The 25604-nt window shown below is 45.5% G+C and overlaps 1 protein-coding gene across 1 annotated transcript in view; it reads right to left on the minus strand.

The window, feature by feature from the left end:
• Positions 1-25604, minus strand: part of SLC9A9 (solute carrier family 9 member A9) — a 273537-nt gene that overhangs the window by 105888 nt on the left and 142045 nt on the right. The window contains exons 10-11 of the mRNA XM_083739541.1: positions 3685-3798; positions 1740-1851 (exon numbers count right to left, since the gene is read on the minus strand). Of these exons, the coding sequence (XP_083595667.1) occupies positions 1740-1851; positions 3685-3798 (226 nt within the window). The remainder of the gene's footprint in view (positions 1-1739; positions 1852-3684; positions 3799-25604) is intronic.

Here is a 25604-nt window from a genome sequence, read left to right on the forward strand (position 1 = left end):
ATTAAATATTATAGTCACAAAGGCTGTAGTGCTAAAACAAGTAGCATAAATCAGAAAACTGAGCTAAAACAATTTAATGTTTGCAAAAAGTCTGGGAAAAGAAGAAGTTCCTTTTCTGGCACTGGAATGACACAAACATAGGAGCAAGAAAAGTCTATTTAGAGATAGAAGTGCAAAGAAAGATGAAAGTCATGTGCAAAATCAGTGCTCCAGGTTGGGTGGCCATGTATTCTATTTTACAGTCCTCTGTTTGAAGAAGTGTCAGATCCAAGTTCAGTCTAAAAGTCAAGAACCACAAGAACATAAGTACAGTGTCCAGATCAAGGGAAGTAATAGTGCCACTCTATTCTGCCTTGGTCAGACCACACCTGGAATACTGTGTGCAAATCTGAGTGCCACAATATAAGAAGGATGTTGAAAAGCTGGAAGGTGTGCAGAGGAGGGAACCCAAGATGATCAAGGGTCTGGAAACCAAGACCTATGAAGAACGGTTGAGGGAGCCAGGTATATTTAGCCTGGAAAAGAGGACACTGAGAGGAGATATGATAGCCATCTTCAAATATCTTAAGGGCTGTCATATGGAAGAGGGAACAAGCTTGTTTTCTCCTGCTCTGGAGGGTAGGACTCGAACCAATGGCTTCAAGTTACAAGAAAGGAGATTCCGACTAAACACTCAGAAAAGCTTTCTGACAGTAAGAACTGTTCGGCAGTAGAACAGATTCCCGTGAGAGGTGGTGGACTCTCCTTTCTTGGAAGTTTCGGATGGCCATCTGTCATGGATGCTGTAGTTGAGATTCCTGCATTACAAGAGGTTGGACTAGATGACCCTCTGGTCCCTTCCAACTCTATGATTCTAAGAAAGGAGAGCAGCCGTCAACCTTGAAGTTAAAGTTGCCCATCAACACTTAGTACCTGGAATAAAGACTGAGCAGGCACACTGTTTACCTGGTTACAGTCTTCTCCATCGGGGTGAGATGCATTGTATTGCAACTTAAATTACAGCAATCATTTCTCAATTTGCGCCTATACATACAAATTATCACAATTAATCTTTAAAATACATAATAAAATGCTATTTTTAAGGAAATGAAATGAAATTAGCTTATGCATTTTTTAGTGCAAATCCATGTCCTTTGTCCTCTTTTTGGGCAATCCCCACATAGCCATTAAAGAAAATGGTGTTGATTCATCCAGCAATGATATATATTAAGGTAATGAATTTGGTGCTCACATTATGTATTAGGTTATCGTGTTGTGGAGAAGAGAGATATGCATGCTCATATCTGCACCACTTGAAGCCTCCACCCACTCAGGAGATGTCTTAAACTGGCCACTGTCCCACCAAAGGAAGCATTGTGCTTGCATCAATCAACTTCCCAGATGAAGGAGTCCTCTCCAAATAGGACAGGGGAGAGGCTGCCATTTAGCAGTATGTTTATGCTGTGTTAGTTTCATTTCCCCAGCTAAGCTGCTGCTTTCAAGTCTACTTCATAAACTTTCATAATGGGCAGGCTGCACCTTGGTAATTAAAATGATTAAAATCATTATTGTATATCATCAGAGGACAGAGGCAAGGCTTTCTGAAGTGATGATAAATCTTTCCAGTCAGTGTGGATCACAGAGTAGCTCCCTTGTCTTTGTCTAGTAAACCATCCCTCCCACCCCTTTTCCTTGGAAGAAAATTGCATCCTTCCATGCTCATTTCTCTTCTCAGCAAGCGGCAGAAGCCATTGACTCACCTGAGAACATCATCATATGTTGGAAATTCCTGGGAATCTTTTGTTTTCGGCCCAAGTTGAGAATGAAAGAAATTGGGTATATATTACAGGCTCTTGCTATGAAAATTGCCACCTACATCACGGGGAGTGAGAAGTTAAGGAAAATAAGGTGGAAAATGACACAACTAGATGAAGATGTGCCCAGTGCATGATCTAAAACAAACAGAAGAATCATCACTTTATGAGCCTGTGGTGCAAGAACAGAATGAATATTTTCATAGCTTACTCAGAACTGCTTCTTTTCCCAGGGTTTTTCCTGTCTTCCCTTGAACATCTCTTTCACCCCCCTCCCCATTTCAACTACTCTAAATTCATGTTCCATCTTTGTCAAAGACAACAGCAATCTCTCTAAGAAACCCTTCGCTTGCTATAAATTGTTCAGGCGCCAACAGTATTATTTCCTCAAACAGTAATTCAGGAAGGATAAATGTACTTTGAGACATGATTACTGTCTCATTTCCTCAGAATTCATATTGTATCTGTCTAGGATTCTCCATGCCGGTGTCTGCCCCCCACCTTCCAATTATTTTTGTAGGGTTCAGAAAATTGTGTTGGTTTTCTCATTATCCCTCTGTGCATCTAATGCCAAAGTTGCTTTAATAGCAATTTTAGATGAAATAAGGACATTTTACAGAAAAGAATAGAAAAAGCAAAATTACATCTCTTAACTGTACGCAGATACCCTGCTGGAAGGAGATTTCTTCCAAGACCTCACCCTATGTATCAGGGCTCTTCTTCACCACATTGAAAACTTTAGCTGTACAATAGACACAAGCGGAAGAGAGCAACCCTGTGGCAAACTGTAGAAGCAGTATCTTGATGGAGATTTGAGAAGCATATAGATGGTGAACCTGTGGTCTTCCAGATGATGTTGGACTCCTGTCATCCCCAGATAGCATAACTATTGGTCTAGAAAGATGGGAGCTAGTTCAACAATACCTTCATCTCTGATTTAGGTCAAAATACAGTAGCTCCACCTGTTCATTGTACATCCAGTGAATTGGTCCATGTGGACACTGTGACAAATGTATGTGTGTGTATTAAGAAGTTCGGGTTGGTTGCTTATAAATGTCGTTTTCAAAAAATGTGTTTTAGCAAACGTCAGTGCTCTTCATCAGTGGCTGCTAGTCATGTTGGCCGGATGCTACCTCCATGGCCAGAGTCAATATGGCTCTGAATGCCAGCTACAGGACGGTCACAATGGGAGAGTGCTAGTGAGCTCATCTCCTGCTTGTTGGCTTCTCAAGAGACATCTGACTGGTGACCGTGGGGTAACAGTATGCTGGGCTGGATATGGCTTTTCTCTGATACAGCAAGGCTCTTATAATCTCAGTACAGGTGGGCATGCATTCCTGAAAAACAGCACTAGAATGCTTTTTCATTTTATGCAGAACATCAGTCAGGGACAAAAGACCCGGCCATGTGTACTCTTGGTGCAACCTAAAACATTCCATGCTTGGGAGCAATATACAGGGGCTCTGTGGTACCAGCGCAGGGGGATGAGGTTCATTGACAGATATCTTCATGCAGAAAGGGTTCCCTGAAGCCCTGAGGTTTGAAAACCATCTGCAGGATGAAACATCAAACACATTACACAGGGGATAGTGTAACAATATATGTTTTGAGGCTTTGATTCAGTTGCTCATAAAGAATGGAATAAAATTATTACTAATTCAGGTTCTGGATCCAATTAAAAACACAGAACAGATTTTCTGGAGAGAGGTAGATTTTGGCCACCCCAAGTGTTCTTGGACATAGAAAATAGTTACAATCTTTTTTCTTTCTTTTTTTGCATATGGAGAAAGATATCTGGATTCTGTCTTATATCAACAATTATGGGATTAACTGCACACCATACATTGCGTTTTCCATACCATATATTTGCTGGTGCCTAAAAAAAGGATACAAATGCTCCAAATATAAACAGTGCATTGAAGATGTGATTTTGGAATGTGAACAATGCTAATCCCATATAACAGAAGATAACATTCTCAGCCAAAAAGTTCATGAACTCGAACAACTGAAATGAGAAAGGGGGGAAAAAACCAACCCATTATCATCTGGGTTTGCCGTTTGGGAATGGATTTTCATGAACTGATCCACAAAACATCTAGTACATAGATTTTTTAAAACATTTAATCTCAATACTGAAGGTTGCAAGCAATGGTCTCAGTGAATGTGGAATAAAACAAAACAAAACAAAACAGTAGTAGACATAGACATAGCCAGGGGTAGTTGTTTTGAGCTTATCTGTTCCATAGGAACCACCTTTATCTGTTCCATAGGAACCAACTCCTAGGGGCCAAGGGGTCTTTGGCACCCCTCAATAAAATATTTGAGAGGGTTAGGGTTAGGGTTAGGGTTAGGGTCTGGGGCCCAAGAGTTGAGTCCAGGGAAGAGCCTGTTCATCGGTCGGAGTGCTGTGGTGGGCTCTTCTGCTGCGGGCAGGTGTGCACCGCGAGTTCGGGGGCGACCAAGCCAGTGAGACACTGAGGCGGCCAGCCAGCTCCACCTTCCTGTGCTGCTGGGACTGGGCAACCTGCGGGGGGGGGGCGTGCCAGGTGGATCTTTGCACCCCGGCGCCATATATGCTTAAGACAGCCCTGGGCTTACCTGCCCCTTCCAATATTTTATCCAAGTTGGCACCCCTGGTTCCAGGGTTTTCTGCAGCAGATATGTGGGGCACACATGGGGAATGTGGGAAGAGGAGGAGGCGGGGAGGTTTTGTTGCACAGCTAAAACACTTGTACAAGGAGAACTGTTTAGCTGGATACCACCCATAGTTTCTGACAAGCTTGCCACACTTGCATTATAGGGGCAACAAGTGGTGCAGAGGGTCAATTTCTCTAAACAAAAATCAGGAACCTGTGCTACAGCCACCCTATTCTAATTTCTGCTTAATATAAGAATGTAAATTGAACATTATTTTTTAAGTTTGGCAACAATTTTACTGCAAAGAGATATATACTTTCTTCCCTGTGGGAAGGAAGAAAACACAAATCAAGCAATGACTTTTTCAAGGAAACTCAATAGTCAATTAGCTTAATAGATTATAGTAAGGGGAATCTTTCAGTGGCTGCAATGTCTTCAAATATCAGCAGAAATAAGCTAGAGAAAACTTTAAAAATAAAATAAAATGCATGGCATTGGTCCTTTCCCCAAATTTGCTCTTCTGGATTCATCTTTGTAAAAATCCCAGTTAAAGGGGCTTTTGTAGCTGAATGATCTTGTCCCTCCGATGGTTCCTCATTTTGCAAACTCTGTCGATGAGCATTCATAAATCACAGCATTAAAAGGGTTGCTATGGAGACATTTCGCTTTACATTTTCAATGGGGCTTATGTGCTTTTTTAAATCAGTGAAGGATGACAAAGGAAAAGGCAACAGATGTAAGAAATATTATTTCAGACAAAGACTGGAGGAAATGAATGGCATAAATGCCACACTTAGGTGCAAGAAAATCTTAACTGTGGTTGCAGACACATCAAAGATGCAGAGCTGAGCCGTTCAATAAATATGCTCACCCCAAACAGGAAGGACAAGTTGAACAAGGAATTTGCTTGCTGTAGTATTAAAGATTTTGGACAGTACAAACTGTGAGTGAAGCCTAAGCTCAGATAACTGGTGGGCACCAGAAATGGGGCCTATTCAGTGCTGGCTCCATGCTGATGGAACTACCATCCTAGAAAGGTGCATATGGCTGCTATGCCAATAATTTTTAGACAGGCACTGAATATTAAAAAAGAAAATGATGGACTACACCGAAATGGTGAATATAACCGGGAAAATCAGAAACCAGGAAGGGAGAAACTTTAATAAGGAATGGGAAATGTTTTAGAAATTACCTAAACAACTGAAAACTTTGGCAGGATTTCAGTAACGGTTGCAATGTACAGTGGTACCTCGGGTTAAGTACTTAATTCGTTCCGGAGGTCTGTACTTAACCTGAAACTGTTCTTAACCTGAAGCACCACATTAGCTAATGGGGCCTCCTGCTGCTGCCGTGCCGCCAGAGCACGATTTCTGTTCTCATCCTGAAGTAAAGTTCTTAACCTGAAGCACTATTTCTGGTTTAGCAGAGTCTGTAACCTGAATCGTATGTAACTTGAAGCATATGTAACCCGGGGTACCACTGTACAAAAAACTAGGGTAAAAATTGATTATTTTAAGAAAAATAGAGAAAATATATGATGCAGTTGAAAAAGATTGAAAATGGAAACCATGGAAAGGTGGAGGGAGGTCTAAGGATTCAGGGAATCCTAAATGTTGATGATTATGTCTAATGTTTGAATTTAAATATGTAGTGTAAAACTGAATAAAAAAGATTATAAAAATAAAATGAAAAGGAAGGCGTCTCTGTTGAAGTAATGGTGATATGAATATGTACTTAAATTCATTCATTTATTTTATCTTCTTCAATCAGTCACAAGTGTTGAAATTTTGGCCCTCATCCCCTGATGACCATGCGGGGGCCATTTCTTCATGGTCTGATTTCATATGGCTGTGGCATTTGAGTGAATATGATCATCATGGTGGCTGCAGGGCTGATCTTAAGTTGCTTTCCAACCCAACTCTCAACTCTTCCCCTCAGGAAGTGGGAAAGATCCATGCCACTGACTTTGATGGTTTCCTGGGAACTGTAGCTTGTTAAGCGCTATCAGGAGATCCTTCGTAGAGTTACAATTCCCAGCACCCTTAACAAACTGCAGTTCCCAGGATTCTATGGAGGAGAAGGGGAGTTTTTTAAAAAAATTAATTTTTATTCAAATTTCCAATAACCAATCCATTTATAATTAAACATCCAATTTAACTTATACATTCTTTTAGACTTCCATCAGCCTATCTGACAATTTTCATATTTATCACAACTTCTCACATTTCATACATTTATGTTGCACTTTGACAATCCCTATTTTATCTTCTCTTTTAAGCGACATTCCAGTTTATTTTTTCATAGAGCTTCTTGAAATCCAACAAGCGTTATTTCGAGGAGGAGGGGAGTTTGGATTAATAGAGGAGTCATCTAAATGTAAGGTATGGATGTTACCATGTGCTGCAGCTGAGCGGGAAAGCAGCTCCTTATATGGCAGAGGGTTTGTGAGAATGGCTCTTTAGATTAATATGCTCCTGTATGATGTCAAACAAGAAACATGGAAGCAGAAAAGGATGAATACTATAAGAGATTTAGGATGCACACCTACACTCATTGGCTGGAAATCTGTGCAAGGACATATACAAAAGCCACAGTACCTACAAACACAGCGGAAATCTATGCCTAATATAAATAATTCTCCTCTCATTATATTCCCCAAAGAGAAGCAATAGGACAAAATGATGACCCCTTTCCCCAAATCTCTGCCATCCTTGCCCCACCTGTTCTGGGCATGATTTGTATACAGCAGACATTCTGTGGAGTATCTATGGTGGAACACACACACCTCAGCATGGAAATGTGAATATTTCTGTTGCATACGTAAAGGTCATTTAAAGTCACAACCCACTGTAGTCACTGTTTTCCAATTTGGTGCAAAACTGATGGCATTTGAACATTGTGGTTTAATGAGCGCACAATGATCAAAAGTGTATCACGAAGTCAAGGATTATTGATAAATCTATAACAAAGGAAGTTCTTTTGACGGACTTTTAAATTAAATTGTAAGGGAACACAGAGCACATCAGTACTGCTGGCATTTGAAACACTTTTATTACACGATTAATGTGTAATATGTTAATCACTTTACTCGTTTTCTCTATTTCAATTAGAGATTTAAGAAAAATTGCACACATGCGTGCACACAAAGCAGGTTTTACTTTTGAAGTCACAGCCTGAAATCTTTGATGCTTTGGGTACAAAAAGAAAAAGTCAGGAATAATGAATGCTGACCACGCAGTGGTGTTATGTTCTTCATTCTTAGGTTAAGCGGCTTAGAATGGGAGGAATCATGCATATAAGAAGATAAGTCCCTGGTTTATTTTTACTTCATATGGGGTGACAATTTTAAAGCCTGAGCTTATTTAGGGATTGCAGCCTGCCACACAGGATCATGGCACGTTATAGGATTCTGGAATGGCCTCTGGAGGAAGATAACCTTGCAAGGAATAGCAGCAGCAACAAAAATAGGGTGATCCAGTGAATTACCCTTTGCTGTTTTAAATATATTTTTTATTATCAGTTGGTTTCCACTAGCGCAATAATTTCTACTTGTGCAATGGAACTTCTCCTCCATCTCCTCTCTTGTCCTCCCTCTCCTTCTTGGCTGAGCTGTAGTTCAGCATATCCTGTGACTTTGAGCAAGTGTCTGGCTGGTTCTTTGTGGCCTGTTTGCTTGTGCAAGCAGGTGGCGCGAAGACTCCCACAAGGCCCAAGGGTGTAGCTGTGTATTCCCTTGCAGATATTCCCAAAGTGAGTTGACCACAGTGAGCCTCCATGCGACCAAGTGGTGGAGGCCACACACAAAAAAGAAAAAAACCTGTGCTGCAATGTTTTCATGAACCTGAATCAGCCGCGAGTCAGATGCAAAACTGATGCCGGTCATGTGGCTATGTGGAATGTACTTAGCTGAGACCTGGGAGCAAAGAAAAATAGCTCTCAGAGGAAAGGAAGGCATAATTTGAAGCCAATTTTGTTGTTGTTGCGCCATGCGGCTGACAAAGAAACTTGGAGTGCTTTAATATGTAATTGGTCTCCCTGTGCTCACTGGGAAGAAGTAATGTCTTTGATGCAAACCAATTGTCCCCCAAGCCACAAAACACTAATATATTTACCTTTTTATTTTTGCATTGATGGAACAGGCTGCTGCTCATGTTTTAAACGCAAAGAGGAAAATCAATCTCCTTCTCAGCACCTCCCCCACAATGGCACCCTCTTGTGACTTGCCATCATAGCACTAACCTCTGGCAATCAATTCCATTTCTAAGGAGACGGAATACCATTCATTCATCTTCAATTTGCTGAAAGGAAAGCCTCTGTTCTGCCATATTAATTCTTGAAACAAGACCAGAAACTATTTTTGTTGCTTGCAAGCTTTTTTTGTATGTCTGGTCAGATATCCATTTAGACCAATCTGAAATATTAGAGCTTAATATTCGATACCATGACCCTGGAATGCAGGAAATTGATCTGTTTTCATAATAATTTTGTGGCCCCCACGACTTTGGAATTCACTGCCAATTGACATCTGTAAAGGTACTACCGTTTATTTCTTTGGAAAGGCCTTGAAACCCAGGTACTTTCATTGGCTTATTCATGACTGATTATCTCTGCTACTGTTGAGCTTCTTTGGGTTGATGGTCTTGGGTGTGTGTGTGTGTTTTATCTTTGGGCTGGGAATATATATTTATTTTGGGTGGTTTTATTAATGTTTGTAGGTTTAAGGGAGGTTTAGTATTCTGTTCTGTTGTTCATGGTTAGAAATTGTATTCATCTCTCTTGTAAACTATTCTGAATAAGTTTTACTCATATAGATGGACCATCATATATATATATATATAACCTAAATCAGTGATCTACATCACACAGCCACATTATGAATACAGTATTCAATTTTACAATATAAAATTTATTTACATTATTCACTTACGTAACTGGGGGGAAAAATCCCACCTCTTTCTTTTAACTTTTCTTTCTAGAGGGATGGGAGGTTAAAAACCAACTGCCACTTCTCACAAAGCCATTGGATGAGATGCTGTGATGTCACAGAATGTTCAGGAGCATTACTCCCAATCATTATTATTTAGTCAAAGGCCATCAATTGTACAAAAATAAATAAATCACCCAGAACATGATAAAAACAAAACAGCACATCCAACTTTTCACATGACAATACTAATAAACGGCAGCACAAATGAGTGAAAGGCTGTCATTTATAACTGAACTCAATCATTACTTTAACCCAAAGATAGTAGTATAAATACTACTTAAGCAAACGACAATTCCCAGGATTCTTTGGGATAAGTCATGTTCTTTAAATGTATGGTGCATACGCTGCCCTAGCCATCTTTATTTCCTTAGAGCAGCAGTGCCCACAACTGTATGCTGACAACCTTGATAAAAAGGTGAGAAATAGACATCCCTGTGTCCCCTTTCCTGTTGCCTTCTTGTTCTTTTGTTTTCAGGAAAACAAGAAAGGAAAAAGGACATTGTTCATTCCACTGATTCCTACCAGGCTGTGAAAAGTGTGTTCTCATTAAAGGAGAGCACGGGTTGCGGTTGGGGCCAAACAAAACACCCCCATGGTTGTCAGGCAGGATAGATTCAAGAGGCTTGAATAAGACTGGAGGTTGGAGATACTGGGGTAAATTTGATGTTGCTAATTTAGGGGTGGGATCAGAGGTTATTTAAGCAAGGTCCACTGCTCTTTCCTTTCTCTTTCGCTGTGGACACCGGATCATCTGCATCGGAGTGAAGCAGCGAGAGTGGTTTTGTACTCTTCTCCCCTGGTTCCTCTCTCTCTCCTCTTATTATTCTGTTACTATTTAGCCTTTTCCTATAGATCTTTGTTAGCAGTTCTTTGCACCGTTAATTTAATTTGTCTAATTTTTAAGCACCTTTCCTTGCCGGGGGGGGGAGGGGGGTTTGCGTTTCGCTACGCGCGCGAGCACCGAATTGCTGGGCGCGTCGTGCAGCTGAGCCTGGGGCCTTGCTGGGGATCGTCCGGCGCCGAGGAGCGGCCTGGATCGGGCCTTGCTGCCCCCCCACAGGCTTCCGGGTGCTTCTAGGCCCCGTTGGGGGCCGCGGCTGGGCCTTCCTTGTGCCGGGCGACCGCCCGGCTTCGCGGTACGCCGCCCGAGCCGTCCTCCGCCCAGCGTGGGCGGCGGCGGCGGGCCCTGCCGGCCTAGGCGCCTCCTGGGCTCCCTTCCTGGGCTGGGGGGTGCTGCGCGTGCCTTACAGACCGGGCGGCAGCGATCTAGCCCTCCTTTGGCCTGCCTCACAGGCCTTATTTTGTGTGGGGGGGGGCGGCTGCTGGGTCCGCCATTTTGAGGCGCTCTTTTGGCGGGAGCGCCATTTTGTCTCCTTCTTGGTTGCGCAGTGGCCTCTAGTGGCTAGGATTGGTATTGCAGGGCCTGTTGTTTTTTGCCTGCAGGCCTTTAGCGGCCTGCTAATAAGTGTTTTCTTGTTCTCTGCAGGGTCTTGCAGTCATTTCAATTGGCTTCAAGCGTTAATTATTTGGGTCCGCACCCTCCTGCTGGTTATTTAATTTGATTTATTTATTTCTTTTTCCTGTTCTATTTTGCCTTTTAAATTTTTACTAATTAATTTTGTTTGTTTTGTACCAGCAGTAGGAATGGCACCAAAGAAGGCCCCAAGGAGGCCTGCTCCCGCCCCTTCGTCGAAGAGGCCTATAAAAGGCCCATCTCAGGCCTTGCGTTCTCCAGAGCCTGGCCAGTCGCTGAAGCGCATCCAGTCCATGGTTTCCAGTTTAGCTGGCGACCCGGTGGCGTTGGCCCGGGTTGAGGCTGAGATGGATGGCCTGTTGAACCGCTACTCAACCCCCTCGACGTCATCTGCAATGCCGGCTCCTCCTGTGGGTGCCTCTTCTCCAAGGCCTTCATCTAGTGAAGAGGAGAGAAGTCCATTGTCAACCGGTGGTTACTTACCTATTGTGCAGTTGGCCCAGCCCCCGGTCTTACCTGCGTCACAGGGGGCCGTGCTAAGGGGTCGGGGTCGATCCAGACTTGCGGCCAGGCGGAGGGTGCCAACACGGGGTCAGGCTGGGGGAGGTTCACCTGCACAGTCTTCATTGGCCAGGAGCGCGAATCACAGGTTGTCTCTTTTCAGTCAGATCCAGGTGTTGCGCAGCAAGGTGATGCATCTGAGTCTTCCGTGGAGGACAGCCTTCCCCCACCGCAAAGGGCTTCTTCTGGTGGGCATCGTCGCCGCAAAAAGGCCTCCAGGAGGCGCACCAAGCGCAGGCGGAGAGACACTTCATCTTCGTCTACAGGTACTTCATCCCTAACCTCAAGTAGCCATGAGGAAGCTTCTCTTAAGCTTTATTGGGGTTTTGGGGAGACCTCTGGACTCCCAAAGTGGGTCTGGGAGCGGAGGGCAAATTCCCACAGGGCAAAGTATGGGGCGGTGCAAGAATGCAGGGAAGGAGTCTTGGTGCCTGAAGTAAGAGTATCCACCAATTCAGCTAGGGATCTTATTCCAGGTTCCCACTTGTCTGCTAAATTGTGGTCAAGGATATTGAATGGCCGTTATGTCGATATCTTCAGCCTGGCTTCCCCGCCCGATGGCCAGGAGCCTTTGGATATAGGCTCTGCCCCTTCAAACAAGCGTGCGCTCATTCCTAAAGCGGATAGGAACTTTGAATGCTGGTTGGATAGCTATCAAGTTTTTGCTGGCGTGGTTTCTGCAGCTTATCCTAGGAGATCTCTGCATTTATGGGTATACCTGTCTATAGTCCGTTCAGCCTTTACGATGGCTGGAGAGGCTGCTGCTTTGTCGTATGATCAGAATTTTAGACGTAGAGCAGCCAAGATCCCTGCGGCTCGTTGGGATCGCAAAGATTTAGATGTTTGGACCACTTACGTGGCCCCTCACATTGACAAGAAGGTTCCTGATGCAATGAAGCTCAAGCCGGTTCCTGCGAAGGCGGGACGCAAGTTGTTTTGTTGGGATTTCAATAAAGGTTCCTGCCAAAGGCAACCTTGCAAATATTCTCACGTGTGTGAGAAGTGCTCGGGGAACCATTCGGCGTCTGTTTGCGCGGGGGGGGGCGGCGGCGGCCTTTTCATAGGGGGGGGGGCTCGCAGCAGCCCCCGAAAGTCGCCCCCCAGACCCCGGCCGCTGGAACAGGGAAATAGTGTTCTTTCTTCCTTAGCCTATACCCCGGTACGGCTACAGCCGTTATTGTCTTTGTTGGATTTATATCCTGATAAGGTCTCAGCGTCTTATTTGTGCGATGGTTTCACGGTAGGTTTCCGAATCCCTGTGGTGTCAACCCCGCTAGCAAGGAACCCCGCAAACCAGAAATCGGTTAAGGACATGCCAGAGGTGGCCCGCAAGAAAATTGGAAAAGAGCTGGCTTTACATCGTATGGCCGGTCCTTTTGCGGTTCCCCCTTTTCCCAATTTGCATATTTCACCACTGGGTATCGTGCCTAAAAAAGCCCCGGGGGAATTCCGCCTGATTCATAATCTTTCTCATCCCATAGGCACGTCAGTAAATGACGTAATTCCCCCTGAGCTTTGTTCGGTGAAATATGCTTCTCTTGATCATGCGATCAAGATGATAAGGAAATTTGGGCCTGGTGCCCTACTGGCAAAATGTGATATTGAATCAGCCTTTCGGCTGCTTCCAATTCACCCAGATGATTTCTGGTTGTTAGGCTTTCAGTTTGAAGGTGGTTTTTACTTCGATAAGGCCATGCCCATGGGCTGCTCTATAGCCTGCGCAGCTTTTGAGTGTTTTAGTTCATTTTTGGAGTGGGCCTTGCGTACTAGGACTGGTTTGGGTGGTGTCACCCATTATCTCGATGATTTTTTACTGGCCTCGGCGGACAATACGGGGTCTGCGTTTTCTTATTGCAGGCCTTCGCTTCTCTGGCGGAGGAATTGGGCGTCCCGTTGGCAGCTGAAAAGACTGAGGGTCCTTCCACGCGCTTGACTTATTTGGGAATCTTGTTAGATACTTTGGCCCAAACCTCCAGCTTACCGCCAGATAAGATAGCAGCTTTGAAAAGGGTGATCGAAGAACTTCTGCCGTTAAAGAAGGTTACCTTGCGACAGATGCAGTCGTTGCTGGGTCACTTGAATTTTGCCTGTAGGGTGGTCGCCCCTGGGCGACCATTCTGCTCCCGTTTGGCCAGACTCACCTCAGGTCTGCAAGCACTGCGGCACAGGGTGCGCCTCTCTAGTCAGGTTCGGGCTGACCTTCGTGTTTGGTTGGAATTCCTGAAGGAATTTAATGGAGTTTCATTGTGGCAGGACACTTTGAACCTCCACAACGATTTTCAGGTGCACTCTGATGCCGCGGGGTCCTTGGGGTTTGGCCTGTTTTGGGATGGCAGGTGGTGTGCTGAGCGCTGGCCTACTGCTTGGCGTGGGGAAGCTATAACTCGGGACCTAACTTTTCTTGAGTTTTTTCCCATTGTAGTGGCTGTGCATTTGTGGGTTGAGCATTTCAGGGACCGTCGAGTTTGTTTTTGGTCCAATAACCAGGCGGTGGTGAAAGTGCTAGCCAAGCAGTCTTCACGATCCCCTAGGGTATCAGCCCTGTTAAGGGCTTTTGTCTTGCATTGCTTGCGTTCTAATATCGTATTTTCTGCTCGTTTTGTTTCGGGCATATCTAACGAGATTGCTGGTGCTCTGTCCCGTTTTCAGATGGAGCGGTTCAGGTCCCTGGCGCCAGAGGCTCGAAACCGTCCGGAATTTTTTCCCGGATCATCTCTGGAACCTTGGCAGCACTTAGTTTTACAGGGAGTAGCTGCATCTGTCGCCCCCTCCACCTTGAGGTCTTATAAGAAAGCCTGGTCGGATTTTTTGATATTTAATGGGCAGTCGGTGGCAGGAGAAGTTATTGCCCCCACTCCACCTCTCAGGTGCTCCAGTATTTGGCGCATCTGTTTCAGATGCGTTGGGCTGCCAGAACGCTGAGGATCCACTCGGCGGCAATTTCTTTCTTTAGCAGGGCATATTTTAACAAGGATCCCTGTGGTAAGTTTGTGGTGCGAAGGGCGCTGGAAGGATGGGGACGCCTTGCTCCCTCTTGGCCTGTTTCGCGGCGACCCATCACTCTGGATTTGCTGACTCAGATGCGCAGTAAATTGCGGAGCATCTGATGGTCAAAATTTGAGGCTAGGCTGTTTTCTGCAGCATTCTCTCTGGCCTTCTTTGGGGCCCTGAGAGTGGGGGAGGTGGTCCTTGAGCCTAAGCGGGATGGAGGTTCGAGGGGTTTGTTGTTGCAGGACGTGAGTTTGTCTCCGTCGGAACTGCAGGTTAACATCAGAAATTCTAAAACTGATCAACTGGGCAGAGGAGCAGTTATTTGTCTCCTGGCTACGGGGGAGGGGGGCCCTTGCCCGGTAAAAGATCTTCGGAAATATTTGGATGGGCGACCTGCAGGGGAGGGCCCCCTGTTTATTCATGAAGATGGCCGTCCATTGGGAAGGCATCAGTTCACTAAGGTGTTGCGTAAGGTTATAGCAGCATGTGGCCATGCAGCATCGGAGTATGCTCCTCACTCCTTTCAGATTGGTGCTGCAACGACTGCTGCCCATTGGGGTTTGCCGGTGAACCGGATAAAGGACATGGGTCGGTGGAAGTCGGATGCGTTCAGGTCCTATGTGCAGAAATGATGTGCGATTGTATACTTACATGTTGTGTTTTTAACCCTAGGTCCGGCCGCTATCAATATCTGGATAGTGGGGCACAGTATTGTGCATTGGGCTGCCAATAGAGTTCGTCAGTCCGGATTGGGAGATGGCCTGGGCCTTCCGCAGCAGGTGCAGGTGTCCTGGATTTCCAGAAGGGGAATGCGGTGGAGTGAATTCTTACCACTCATGCATAGGCGCGTTCTCCTGGCAGGCCCTCCTGCGGCGATAGTGGTGCAGCTGGGGGAAAATGATTTGGTTTCCTCTTCATGTTATGGGTTACGTGCTGCCATCATTCAGGATTTAAAGGATCTAGCGGCCTTGGTGCCCGCTTCCAGGATTTTTTGGTCACAACTGCTCCAATGCCGTAGTTGGCGGGGGAGTCCCTGCCCAGTTGCCACCAAATGAGCGAGGAAGCGGATTAATTCCGCGGTGGGCAAGTTGGTGGTAGGTCTGGATGGGTTTGTGATTCCTCACCCTCATATTACCTTCAAGGCCCTTGAATTTTATAGGGCGGATGGGGTTCATCTTTCCCCAGTTGGGAATGATGTTTGGTTGGATTCAGTGGTGGCTGAGTTGAGGGTGCGGTTGAATTTGTGAGTGGTTGGCGGCGAGCGTAAGGGCTCTGGTGGTGGTTAGGCATTGGTTAAATTGGTTGGTGGAGGGGTATGGATTGGCTGTGCCTACCCCTCCAATGCTGCTGCTGCATGGGAATTCCGTTAAAGGAATTCTGGGGCTTACCATCCCCTCGTCCAAACCCTTGGTGCAGGGTGCGGGCCGTGTAAGCTCCAAGGAGCATGCGGGGAGTAGCTGAGGGTCTGTGTCGCAGCTCCAGTTATCCCTGATCTTGTTCCTCCACACTGACTCACAGGAGTCAGCGCTGTCCCCCAAGGCGGGGGGTACAGCTAGTCATAACCAATGCCTAAGCAACCACTCACAATTTGTATGATAATAAAGTTGTGGCCAAAATTATGCCAAAAACCTTAAACAAAAATTACGTGTGATGTGTGAGTTATTGGGGTAGGGGTGTCTTGGGAACCTCAGCATGCAAAGGGGACAAACAGGTTCCTTTGTCTTTCATTTCCCTCAAAAAACAGAAGCCTGGGAAGCAAGGTGATAGGAGCAATCAGGACAGTGCAACGGTTGTGGAGAGAAGACAGTGCAAGGACCCCTCAGAGGGCACCTTGCTTAAGCCCCCCCTCAAATCTGGTAGCCCCATCAAACAAGACTTCTGCTGTTGCCAGTCTGAGTAGCCTGTGTTGCAATGATCTGACTCAGTATGTAGCAATTTCAAAGCTTGAAATTAACTAGGAATTAACTCTCACTGTCGCAGCACAACCTAGCACAGATACATCAGCAGAAGCTTCAGTCTGGGGTTGGCTAATAGAGATAAATGTTACTAACTTTTGTGTGATTTTTATTAAAAACAGAAAATAGAAGCAATCAAATAAGGGGAGTAGCTGATATATTATTTCTCATGCAACCCACCCAGTAAAGGAGGGGGACCTTTAAAAAATAATAAAAATAATAAAAATGCAGAATAATTCATTAAGAAAAAAAGAAGAGAAGGCTTGTGGTGTTTGCCCATTCCTTGTGATTATGTTTGTACAGGGGGATGGAAATGGTTAATGTAGATTGACCAATGAGAAAGCTCAGAGGCGGAGCCTATCCGGTTTTGAGGCTCAGCCCAGAGGTTTTATCATTAGAAGATAGAGGAATCAGAGTCAGACAGAACCAGTAAGATGAACATAGTGGTTATGACAGCTAGAGTGAGAGACATGGATAGAACTGAGAGAGAAGAGTGTGACAGTGTGAGATAGTGCCACATCTAGTTAAGGGCGCGCATTTGAGAAACTGTTCTGAATATATTTAAAACTTGTTTGTTCTTCAATAAACTTTAGTCTTCGTTGTTGACTTTACAACCTGACTGAGACTCAGTATTTCACCAGAAGAAACCTGGCTGGTGGCAGCGGAAGAATAAAGCAGTGGTGCACAGGTCAATAGTCCGTGAAACAACCGGGGGCTCTGTACAAACGCCACAAGGCTGAATATGGAAAAAGAAGAAGGGGAAAAGGAAAGGAAACAGAGAGCAGTAAAGTGGAAGTGCAGGAAAAGAGGAAAGTAGGTGACAAAAGGAGAGCCAGTGTGGTGTAGTGGTTATGAGCAATAGTCTCATAATCTGGTGAACCGGGTTTGCGTCCCTGCTCCTCCACATGCAGCTGTTGGGTGACCTTGGGCTAGTCACACTTCTGTGAAGTCTCTCAGCCTCACTCACCTCACAGAGTGTTTGTTGTGGGGGAGGAAGGGAAAGGAGAATGTTAGCCGCTTTGAGACTCCTTCGGGTAGTGATAAAGTGGGATATCAAATCCAAACTCTTCTTCTTATTCTTCAAGGCTCAGAAAGGTAGATGAAATATTGTCATTTACATGTGCAGATGTCAGGGATGTCTCACTGATTATGATAAGACAGCTTCTCATTTTAAAAGTAGATGCTGTATAGCATTTGGAGAGAAAAAATGAAGCAGAATTGCTTAAAACAATTCATTTAAGAATCACACGGCGACAAGAGTCTCAATTCTAGACAAAACTGCTTCCAATTTGCAAGATCCTCTCAAGCGGCACTTAACAAGATTTCCCTTCACACTGTTACCTTTTAATGATATTTCTTTATGAAATGAGAAAGGTCTTTGGTGTTATGTGTGCTCAGGAGAACATGCCTCAAAAAATGTCAACACACAAAATAACAAACAATGCAAATCCCTTTTTAAGAGTTCACCTAAGGTATTATACATCCCCGGTTCTGCTCACAAGCAATTATGAGCAAATGTTGGCAGTAACAGGATATGGTATCTAGCAGACACTGCAAATGATGCAGGATTGCGTGTAGGAGTTCTAAGCAGCTGCCATTGAAAATAATGGAAGTTGTGCAGCAGGAGTGATTAATTGATTGCATCCATCATTGATAAAAGACTCATAATTAAAACATGGCTAAATGATTTGCTAAACCATTTCTTTACACTTGGTGGTCACAAAATATTGCACTCTCTCCTATGATATGAAAAAAAGATACAATGGCTTGGAAATTAATGGTACTATCCTGTTGCTCATTGATATTCTGATGCTGGAAGGTGATTGTGTTTTATATGAAGAATCATCCAAGTGCAAAGCATATCACTTTACAAACATTTTCAAATGAGATATGCTTCTGAAAACACAGCCCAGGACTAGTTGCCAGCCTCCTCCTACCTTGCCAGTTATAGAAAGGTTGTTTCACAAAACATTTTGAGGGGAGGGCAATGTGCGTTGCAATGGAACATGCTTTCCTGACATTTCTGCTGTCAAAGGAAGTTTAGAGGTGGGTGGTGGGAGGAACTGATGACACAAATTCAAAAGTAAATTGAGATGGCTTGTTTTTACATGTTATTTTTGAAATTTAGCAAGGTTTCATCATAGCCTCTTCTCATTTCCTGCATAATGAGCCCATATGGCAATCTTTTATTGAAAATAAGATGCTGCTGCCAAACGCAGAGTGTGGAGCTGCCCTTGGAGAAAGTCTAGAAACTTCCAAGTGGTTCTAAACTTACTTCCTCTAAAGATCTGCCTTTTTGTGATAAGAAGCGTAGTATGGAAACACACTGGGAAGTATCGGCTAACATCTGTTTGGCACAATGTTGTCTAACCTCTCCACAAACAAATCAGGATGAATGCTCAATAAATCATGGATGTTGTCTAACCTCACGTCACTGCAAACAAGTCAGGTTGAATGATCAGGAAGCAGGTAAATTGGAAGCGCCCCAGGTGAGGCACAGTTGGTGAGGACAAAAGTGGGCGGCTTTTCAGTTGAGTTGCCCAAACTATGGAATAGTAGAAGAGTAGAAGAAGAAGAGTTTGGATTTGATATCCCGCTTTATCACTACCCGAAGGAGTCTCAAAGCGGCTAACATTCTCCTTTCCCTTCCTCCCCCACAACAAACACTCTGTGAGGTGAGTGGGGCTGAGAGACTTCAAAGAAGTGTGACCAGTCCAAGGTCACCCAGCAGCTGCACGCGAACCCGCTTCCCCAGATTACGAGTCTACCACTCTTAACCACTAAACCACAATGGCTTTCCCAGTGTGTCTCCTCAAAGAGATGTTTGACCTCCCTTTTTGCCCACTTTTAAGCAGCCTTTTAAGACTATTATATTCCAGCAGGCATTCTCTGTGTCAGAGCTAATGATGTCCTCTCAGTCTGCAGTGGCAGATATGATTCTTATGACGCTGTTTTGCCTTCTCTGATGTTTCTTTGTTTTCTTGATGGGTTGTTTTAAATTTTGTTGCAATTTATATGTTTATTTGCAAGCTGCATTGAGTTTAATTTTTATCTCAGAAAGGCATGGTATGAATGCCAAAATAAGTTGGTGAAAATAAATTGAAATAAACAGTGCTGGTCCTTCTTGAATTTCCCTCCTCCTGCTTTGTTGCTGCTACTGCCTCCACTAACAAACTGAGCATTTATGGAATCCAAGGCAATTTATTTTGATAGCCTGGACTCAGTGGGGTAAAGTAGCCATTAGAAGACTTCACCATACATTACACTACCTGTTGACTATGTCATCACAAAAGCATAGACAATACTGTTTTGTAGTGACAGGTTGAAGCAATACTGTGTTATGGAGGAATGCTCCTAGGCCTATGCTCATTCAATCTGGATTCATAATGGATTGAATATGAGATCACAAATTACTTTTGGAATCAGCCTTCAGGATCCTAGTAGTTTAACTATGTGCTGTGTGAAGAAGGCAGCCTTTTGTCTATCCTGTTTCTCTTGTCATTAAGTTTCAATAACCCTAGGTTTCATAATCAGGAGTGGGGGGACTCTCTCTGTTCACTTTCTCTGAACTGTACACAGTATTCCATTTACAGATAGGTAGCCGTGTTGGTCTGCCATACAAGGTATCTGAAGAAGTGTGCATGCACACGAAGGCTCATACCAAGAACTAACTTAGTTGGTCTTTAAGGTGCTACTGGAAGGATTTTTTTTGTTTTGACAGTATTCCATGTGTGACTGCACCATAGATTTGTACAAAGGCATTGCAATACTGAAAGTTTTATTATTGAACCCCTTGCTAATAACATGAGATTGACCTTTTTCACAGCTGCTGCATGTTGGGTTTTCATGTATCTGATCAGGTAAACTACTGCACTTAGGAAACATATTCCATCACAACCTACATACCAGGGAAATCTACTACGTAAGCCAGCCTAAAATGAACCTAGGCAAGAGTTTCCCCGGTGGACTGTATCAAAATGTGTGGAAGGCCAAAGGAAGGATAATTTTGCCGACATCTCCTTGTGACCTGGAAGTCTCCCCCCTCCCTATTTTGCCATCACACATCTTGCTAATTCAAATTTCCCTCAGATCGTTTATGCTAGATGAAAGAAAATCCAATAAAACCAGGTCAGTTATATCTGTATTCATTCAGATTACATTTGTAATGATAAGAGCCCAATTAAACAGCAGAGTGCTATTCAGTCACATTAGCTACAGCAGCATGAACAGTACTTGGCACACTACTGCAGCAATTGCATTATCAAAGGGAAGCACAGACAGAGGAAATAAGTTGTTTTATGGACTTATTACCTATTAAATTGGACAATTGGAGGGGATTGGCATGTCGTTTCCTTCCTGACAGCATCTGCATTCACATTTTCCCACTGCCTTCCGAACTTATAATACTGTACATGGTGGAACAATTCCTATGCCGATTCCCTCCTCGCCTCTTGCATCATGTTCAAGATCATGTGTCATGAAAAAGGTTAACTCACCTCTGATCTTGTAGCTCAGCAGGTGAGTGCCTCCTGTAAATTCCATCTTATCAGGAGGTTCATTCCAGAGATTATAGGAATCTAGTTTATATCTGGATACCTATCCTTGGGAATTCCCTTGAATTACATAATAGACAAGTGATGTCTGCTGGTGAGCATTCCTCTTCCAACAAGGTTTTTATGTGGAGATCTTTATCCAATTCTGAATCTGTGCAAGAACTATGGTGGTGAGAGGATCAAGAAAGCCCATAGGGCAGGAACATTACCCATTACCAAAAAAGAGGAAAGGTTTCACCAAAAAGAAGGACGAAAGAGGACACCGATTTGCATAAAACATATAGGTCATAGATGCATATTTAGAAATAATTTTCCTAATTTAAATAGAAATGCATCTCATCATAGTGGGGAAGACTGATCTGGTAAGCTTTGCATTTGTTCAGTCTGTTGTACAAATGTTAACTGTTGATATGTTCCTTCAGGACCTCTGAGGTCTCCCTTCTTAAGCTTCTTTGCCTTCAAACTTGACTTATTTACTTATTTTATTTAACAAGATTGATTTACCACTTCATTGGGACAATCTTTCAAACAGAGGAGAGTTCTCTGTAGAGCAGAATGAACATTCAACCTACACGTACAAAAGGCCCTGTGCTCCCACTTATGATGAACTGTTTGCTGAAATTCAGCTAGGTAGCCGTGTTGGTCTGATGCAGTCGAAATAAAAAATAAAAAAACTCAAATAATTATAGACCAACTAACTTTGTTCTGGTATAAGCTTTCATGTGCATGCACACAATATTTTTATGCTCAGTGAAATAATGCATTATTTGCACTGAAATAATACATTATGTGATCTATTATTTCAGGAAGCAATGCAGATTTTAGTAGTTGACTAGTCTCAAAATCTGCCCCCATTCTGCTTTGGGAAGAATTTAGCAGCAATCTGAATGAACATAATTTACCACTGTCAGGGTTTCAGGGACAGAGAGCGAGGGGGAGGGGTCCCAGGGTGACGAGGAAGAGGACGACGATGACCCGAGGTTGTCAGTGAGTCCGTCAAGTGAATCCGAGGATTCCCAAAAGGGAGCCCCCCTGGTCAGGCCAAGGGGCAGTAGAGAGGGAAGCAGTCAGAAGCAGGGGAACGAAGAGGGAATCCCCAGTGGGGGTTGGAGATCGGGACCGGCCTCTCCGTTGGAACGGAGTGAAGGGGGTGGAGTTACCAGTGTGTCAGAAAGAGCAGAACAGGGAGCAGAGAGGGGAAGGAGTTCGGAGCAGAACATCCTGCCGGAAGGGGAGGAGTGTAGTACCGAGAGTAGCGTAACGGTCGAAAGGAAGGTCAGAGGCAACGTACGCGCGCCAAGTTCAAATGTGGAGGCGCGCGGAAATGAGGAGAGCCCTGAGGAGGAGCCTGGTCCCAAAGCACGAAGGAGGGGGGAGCAGGCGTCAGAAGACTCAGCCTCGGGGGAGTCCCGAAGGGAGGGAGCACAGGGGGGCAGGAAGACCCTGCGGAAAAGGAAGGAGAGGAAAAGGTGGAGCAGTACAAGCCTCTTAAGCTGGTGCAGGGGCGGGACTGACTCAGAGGGGACTTCAAACATCTAAGGGTAAAAGATGCTGAGCCACGGAGCTTGGATGTAACGACAACAATGTTCTTCAATAAAACCTTTTGTATGTAACTTGGACTGGATTTTGGTCTCTTGTGAGCTGGGACCTCGGGTGGCTCTGACAGTAAGTCCCCTCCCAAAGAACGCAAATTTTTTTTTTGCAAAGCTCACAAACGGTGACAGCCATGAGTGCGGAGGATCAGCTGACAGCACTACGAACTACAGTTTCCGAACTCACTGCTGCAGTCCTTGCGTCTCAGAAGAAGCATGACGAAATGGAGAAGCGCTGCCAGGACCTGCAAACAAGGTGGGAGCGTGCAAACAGGGAAGGGTTCCCAGGGTCCAGATCAGAGGGCATTGGACTTGGAAGGCGGGGGGGCAGCCTAGTCACCCACTTCGATGGGAACCTGAAGCACTACCCCAGTTTCAGAGCAGACGTTTTGTATGCATTACACTTGCTTCGTCATGACTTTAAAGATGAGGAGGAGAAAGTGGGGTTTATTGTTTCTCACTTGCATGGGCCGGCCAGAGACTGGTTGCGCAATTTGTGGCGTGAAGATGGCCCTGCCCGCCGCGATTCTGATGAATTCATTAAAGCGATGGATGCCTGCTTCCAGTCAACCGTAGATTTGGATCTTGCACGCAGGGAGATATTTGGACTGCGGCAAGGCAAAGCCACTGTGCGTCAGTACCATTCCAGATTTTTTGCTTTACTGACTGCGTTACGCTGGGAGAAAGACTGCACACCTGTGAGGGATTTGTTCTGGGAGGGTCTCAGCGGTCCCATAAAGGACGAACTTGCCAGGGGAGACAGACCTCAGACCCTGGAGGAGGTGGTGCAGAGGGCTCTGGCGATTGGGATACCTCACGAGGGACGTCCTTGGCACAATGAGGAAGAACGTCAGGTGCGTCCACCAGCGAGGACGTCTTCTTTCATCCCCAGGGAGTTCAGTCAGTCACATCCCTCGCCGCTAGGGAGGCAAGGGGAGGAGCCGATGGAACTTGGTGGTGCTAAGGCTCAAGCAACAGCCAGAGCCCCAGTTTCCGGTGCAGTAAAGGCGAAGCCTCCTAGAGGGACCAGGAAGTGTTACATCTGCGACAGTGCACTGCACATGGCGAAAGAGTGCCCCCAGAGGCTCCAGAAGCACACTGTAGCTTTAGCGACGGTAGCTGCAGAAGTGATCCAGGAAGAGGAACCTCAGGGAAACGACAATGCCTGGCTGCAAGCAGGATTGCTGGGGCTCAGCCAGGCGAATCTGTAGAACAGTCCCCAGCGTCTTTGCAACCCACAGACCCTTTACCACCCAAGCCAGCGGTGCAGCTCACTGCAACACTTCAGTTGCCAAATGGGACCACCCTAGAAGTGCCCCTCACGATCGATTCGGGGAGCAACGCCGATTTCGTGGGGATGCAATTCGTCAAGCAGCATCGCATAGCGCTTCTGCCCGCCACAACGCCTCTGAACGTAGTCACGGTGGATGGCAGGAAATTGCTAGGAGGGCAAGTTGTGCAACAGACACCTCCCATGGTGATGCGGATAGGAGATCACCGAGAAGTCATTAGCTTCAATGTCACCCAACTGTCTGACACGCCTATAGTATTAGGCATGAGTTGGCTGGAGAGACACAGTCCTGCTGTAGCGTGGTACCAACGCCAGATCACCTTTTGCTCATCGTACTGTGCTCAAAATTGCATCCAGTCCTGCCAGGAGGAGGGGGCTGAGCACCAGCTGCGACTTGGCATGGTGCAGGCAGTACCTAGCAAGTACGAAGGGTTCCTGGAGGTTTTCTGCGAGAAGGAAGCTGACCAGTTGCCGCCCCACAGACCTTATGATTGTGCCATCGACCTGGTGCCGGGGGCGCAGTTGCCGACTGCAAAACTGTATTCCATGTCTGAGGACGAGATGCAAGAGCTCAGGGAGTTCATAGAGCACAATTTGAAGCGTGGATTCATCCGGGAATCGAAAGCAGTGGGGGGCAGTCCTGTGTTCTTTGTAAAGAAGAAAGACACGCCCCAAAAAAGACTCATTGTGGATTATAGGTTCATAAACAGTATGACCAAGCCCAAGGCCTTCCCCATGCCCAAGATAGATGATCTCCTAGCAACCGTGAGGAAGGGGAAGATCTTCACCAAGTTGGATCTGCGTGGAGCGTATAACCTCATACGCATCCGGGAGGGCGATGAGTGGAAAACGGCCATGTTCACGCCTCTGGGCACGTATGAATACAGAGTTATGCCGTTTGGTCTCCAAAATGGATCTCACGTATTCCAAGCCTTTATGCATCACGTGCTAGCGGGACTCCTCTACAAGAAATGTGTGTGTTTCCTCGACGACATCCTGATCTTTTCGGAGACGGAAGAGGCCCACGAGAGGGACGTAAAGGAAGTCCTGCAAAGACTACGGGAGAACAGGCTCTACGCCAAGTTAGAGAAGTGCCAGTTTGATGTGACGGAGGTGGATTTCCTGGGCTACAAGCTGTCCGACAAGGGGCTGGCCATGGACAGCGTCAAGGTCCGCGCGGTGTTGGACTGGAAGAGCCCACGCAATCGGAAGGAAGTCCAGAGATTCGTCGGCTTCGCCAACTTCTACCGCAAATTCATCAGAGGTTTTGCAAAGGAGACAGCAGCGATCACGGACACTCTGAGTTCCAAGAAGAAGAGGTTCGTGTGGACGGAACAGGCGGAGCGCTCTTTTCGGAAGCTTAAAAGCCTTTTCGCCTCCGAGGAGCAGCTGCTGCACGTGGATCCAGGCAGGCCCATGCGAGTAGAGACCGACGCGTCAGACAGGGCGGTTGGAGCCGTGCTCCTGCAAGAAGATCCACATGGGAACTGGAGACCCGGTGCCTTTTACTCCCGAAAGCTCAGCAAGGCGGAGCAAAACTACACCATATGGGACAGAGAGCTGTTGGCCATTCACGCAGCGTTCAAAGCGTGGCGACACTTCCTCATAGGAGCCAAGCACACAGTACAGGTCCGCACGGATCACAAGAACCTAGAGTATTGGCGCACGGCGAAGCTCCAAAGCCAGAGACACATGCGCTGGGCGGAATTCTTCGCGGATTTCGACTTCCGGATAGAGTACATCCCCGGAGATTCCAACGTTATAGCCGAT

This window comes from Podarcis gaigeae, assembly GCF_964106915.1.
Source record: "Podarcis gaigeae genome assembly, chromosome: 5".
NCBI classification, from domain to species: Eukaryota; Metazoa; Chordata; class Lepidosauria; order Squamata; family Lacertidae; genus Podarcis; species Podarcis gaigeae.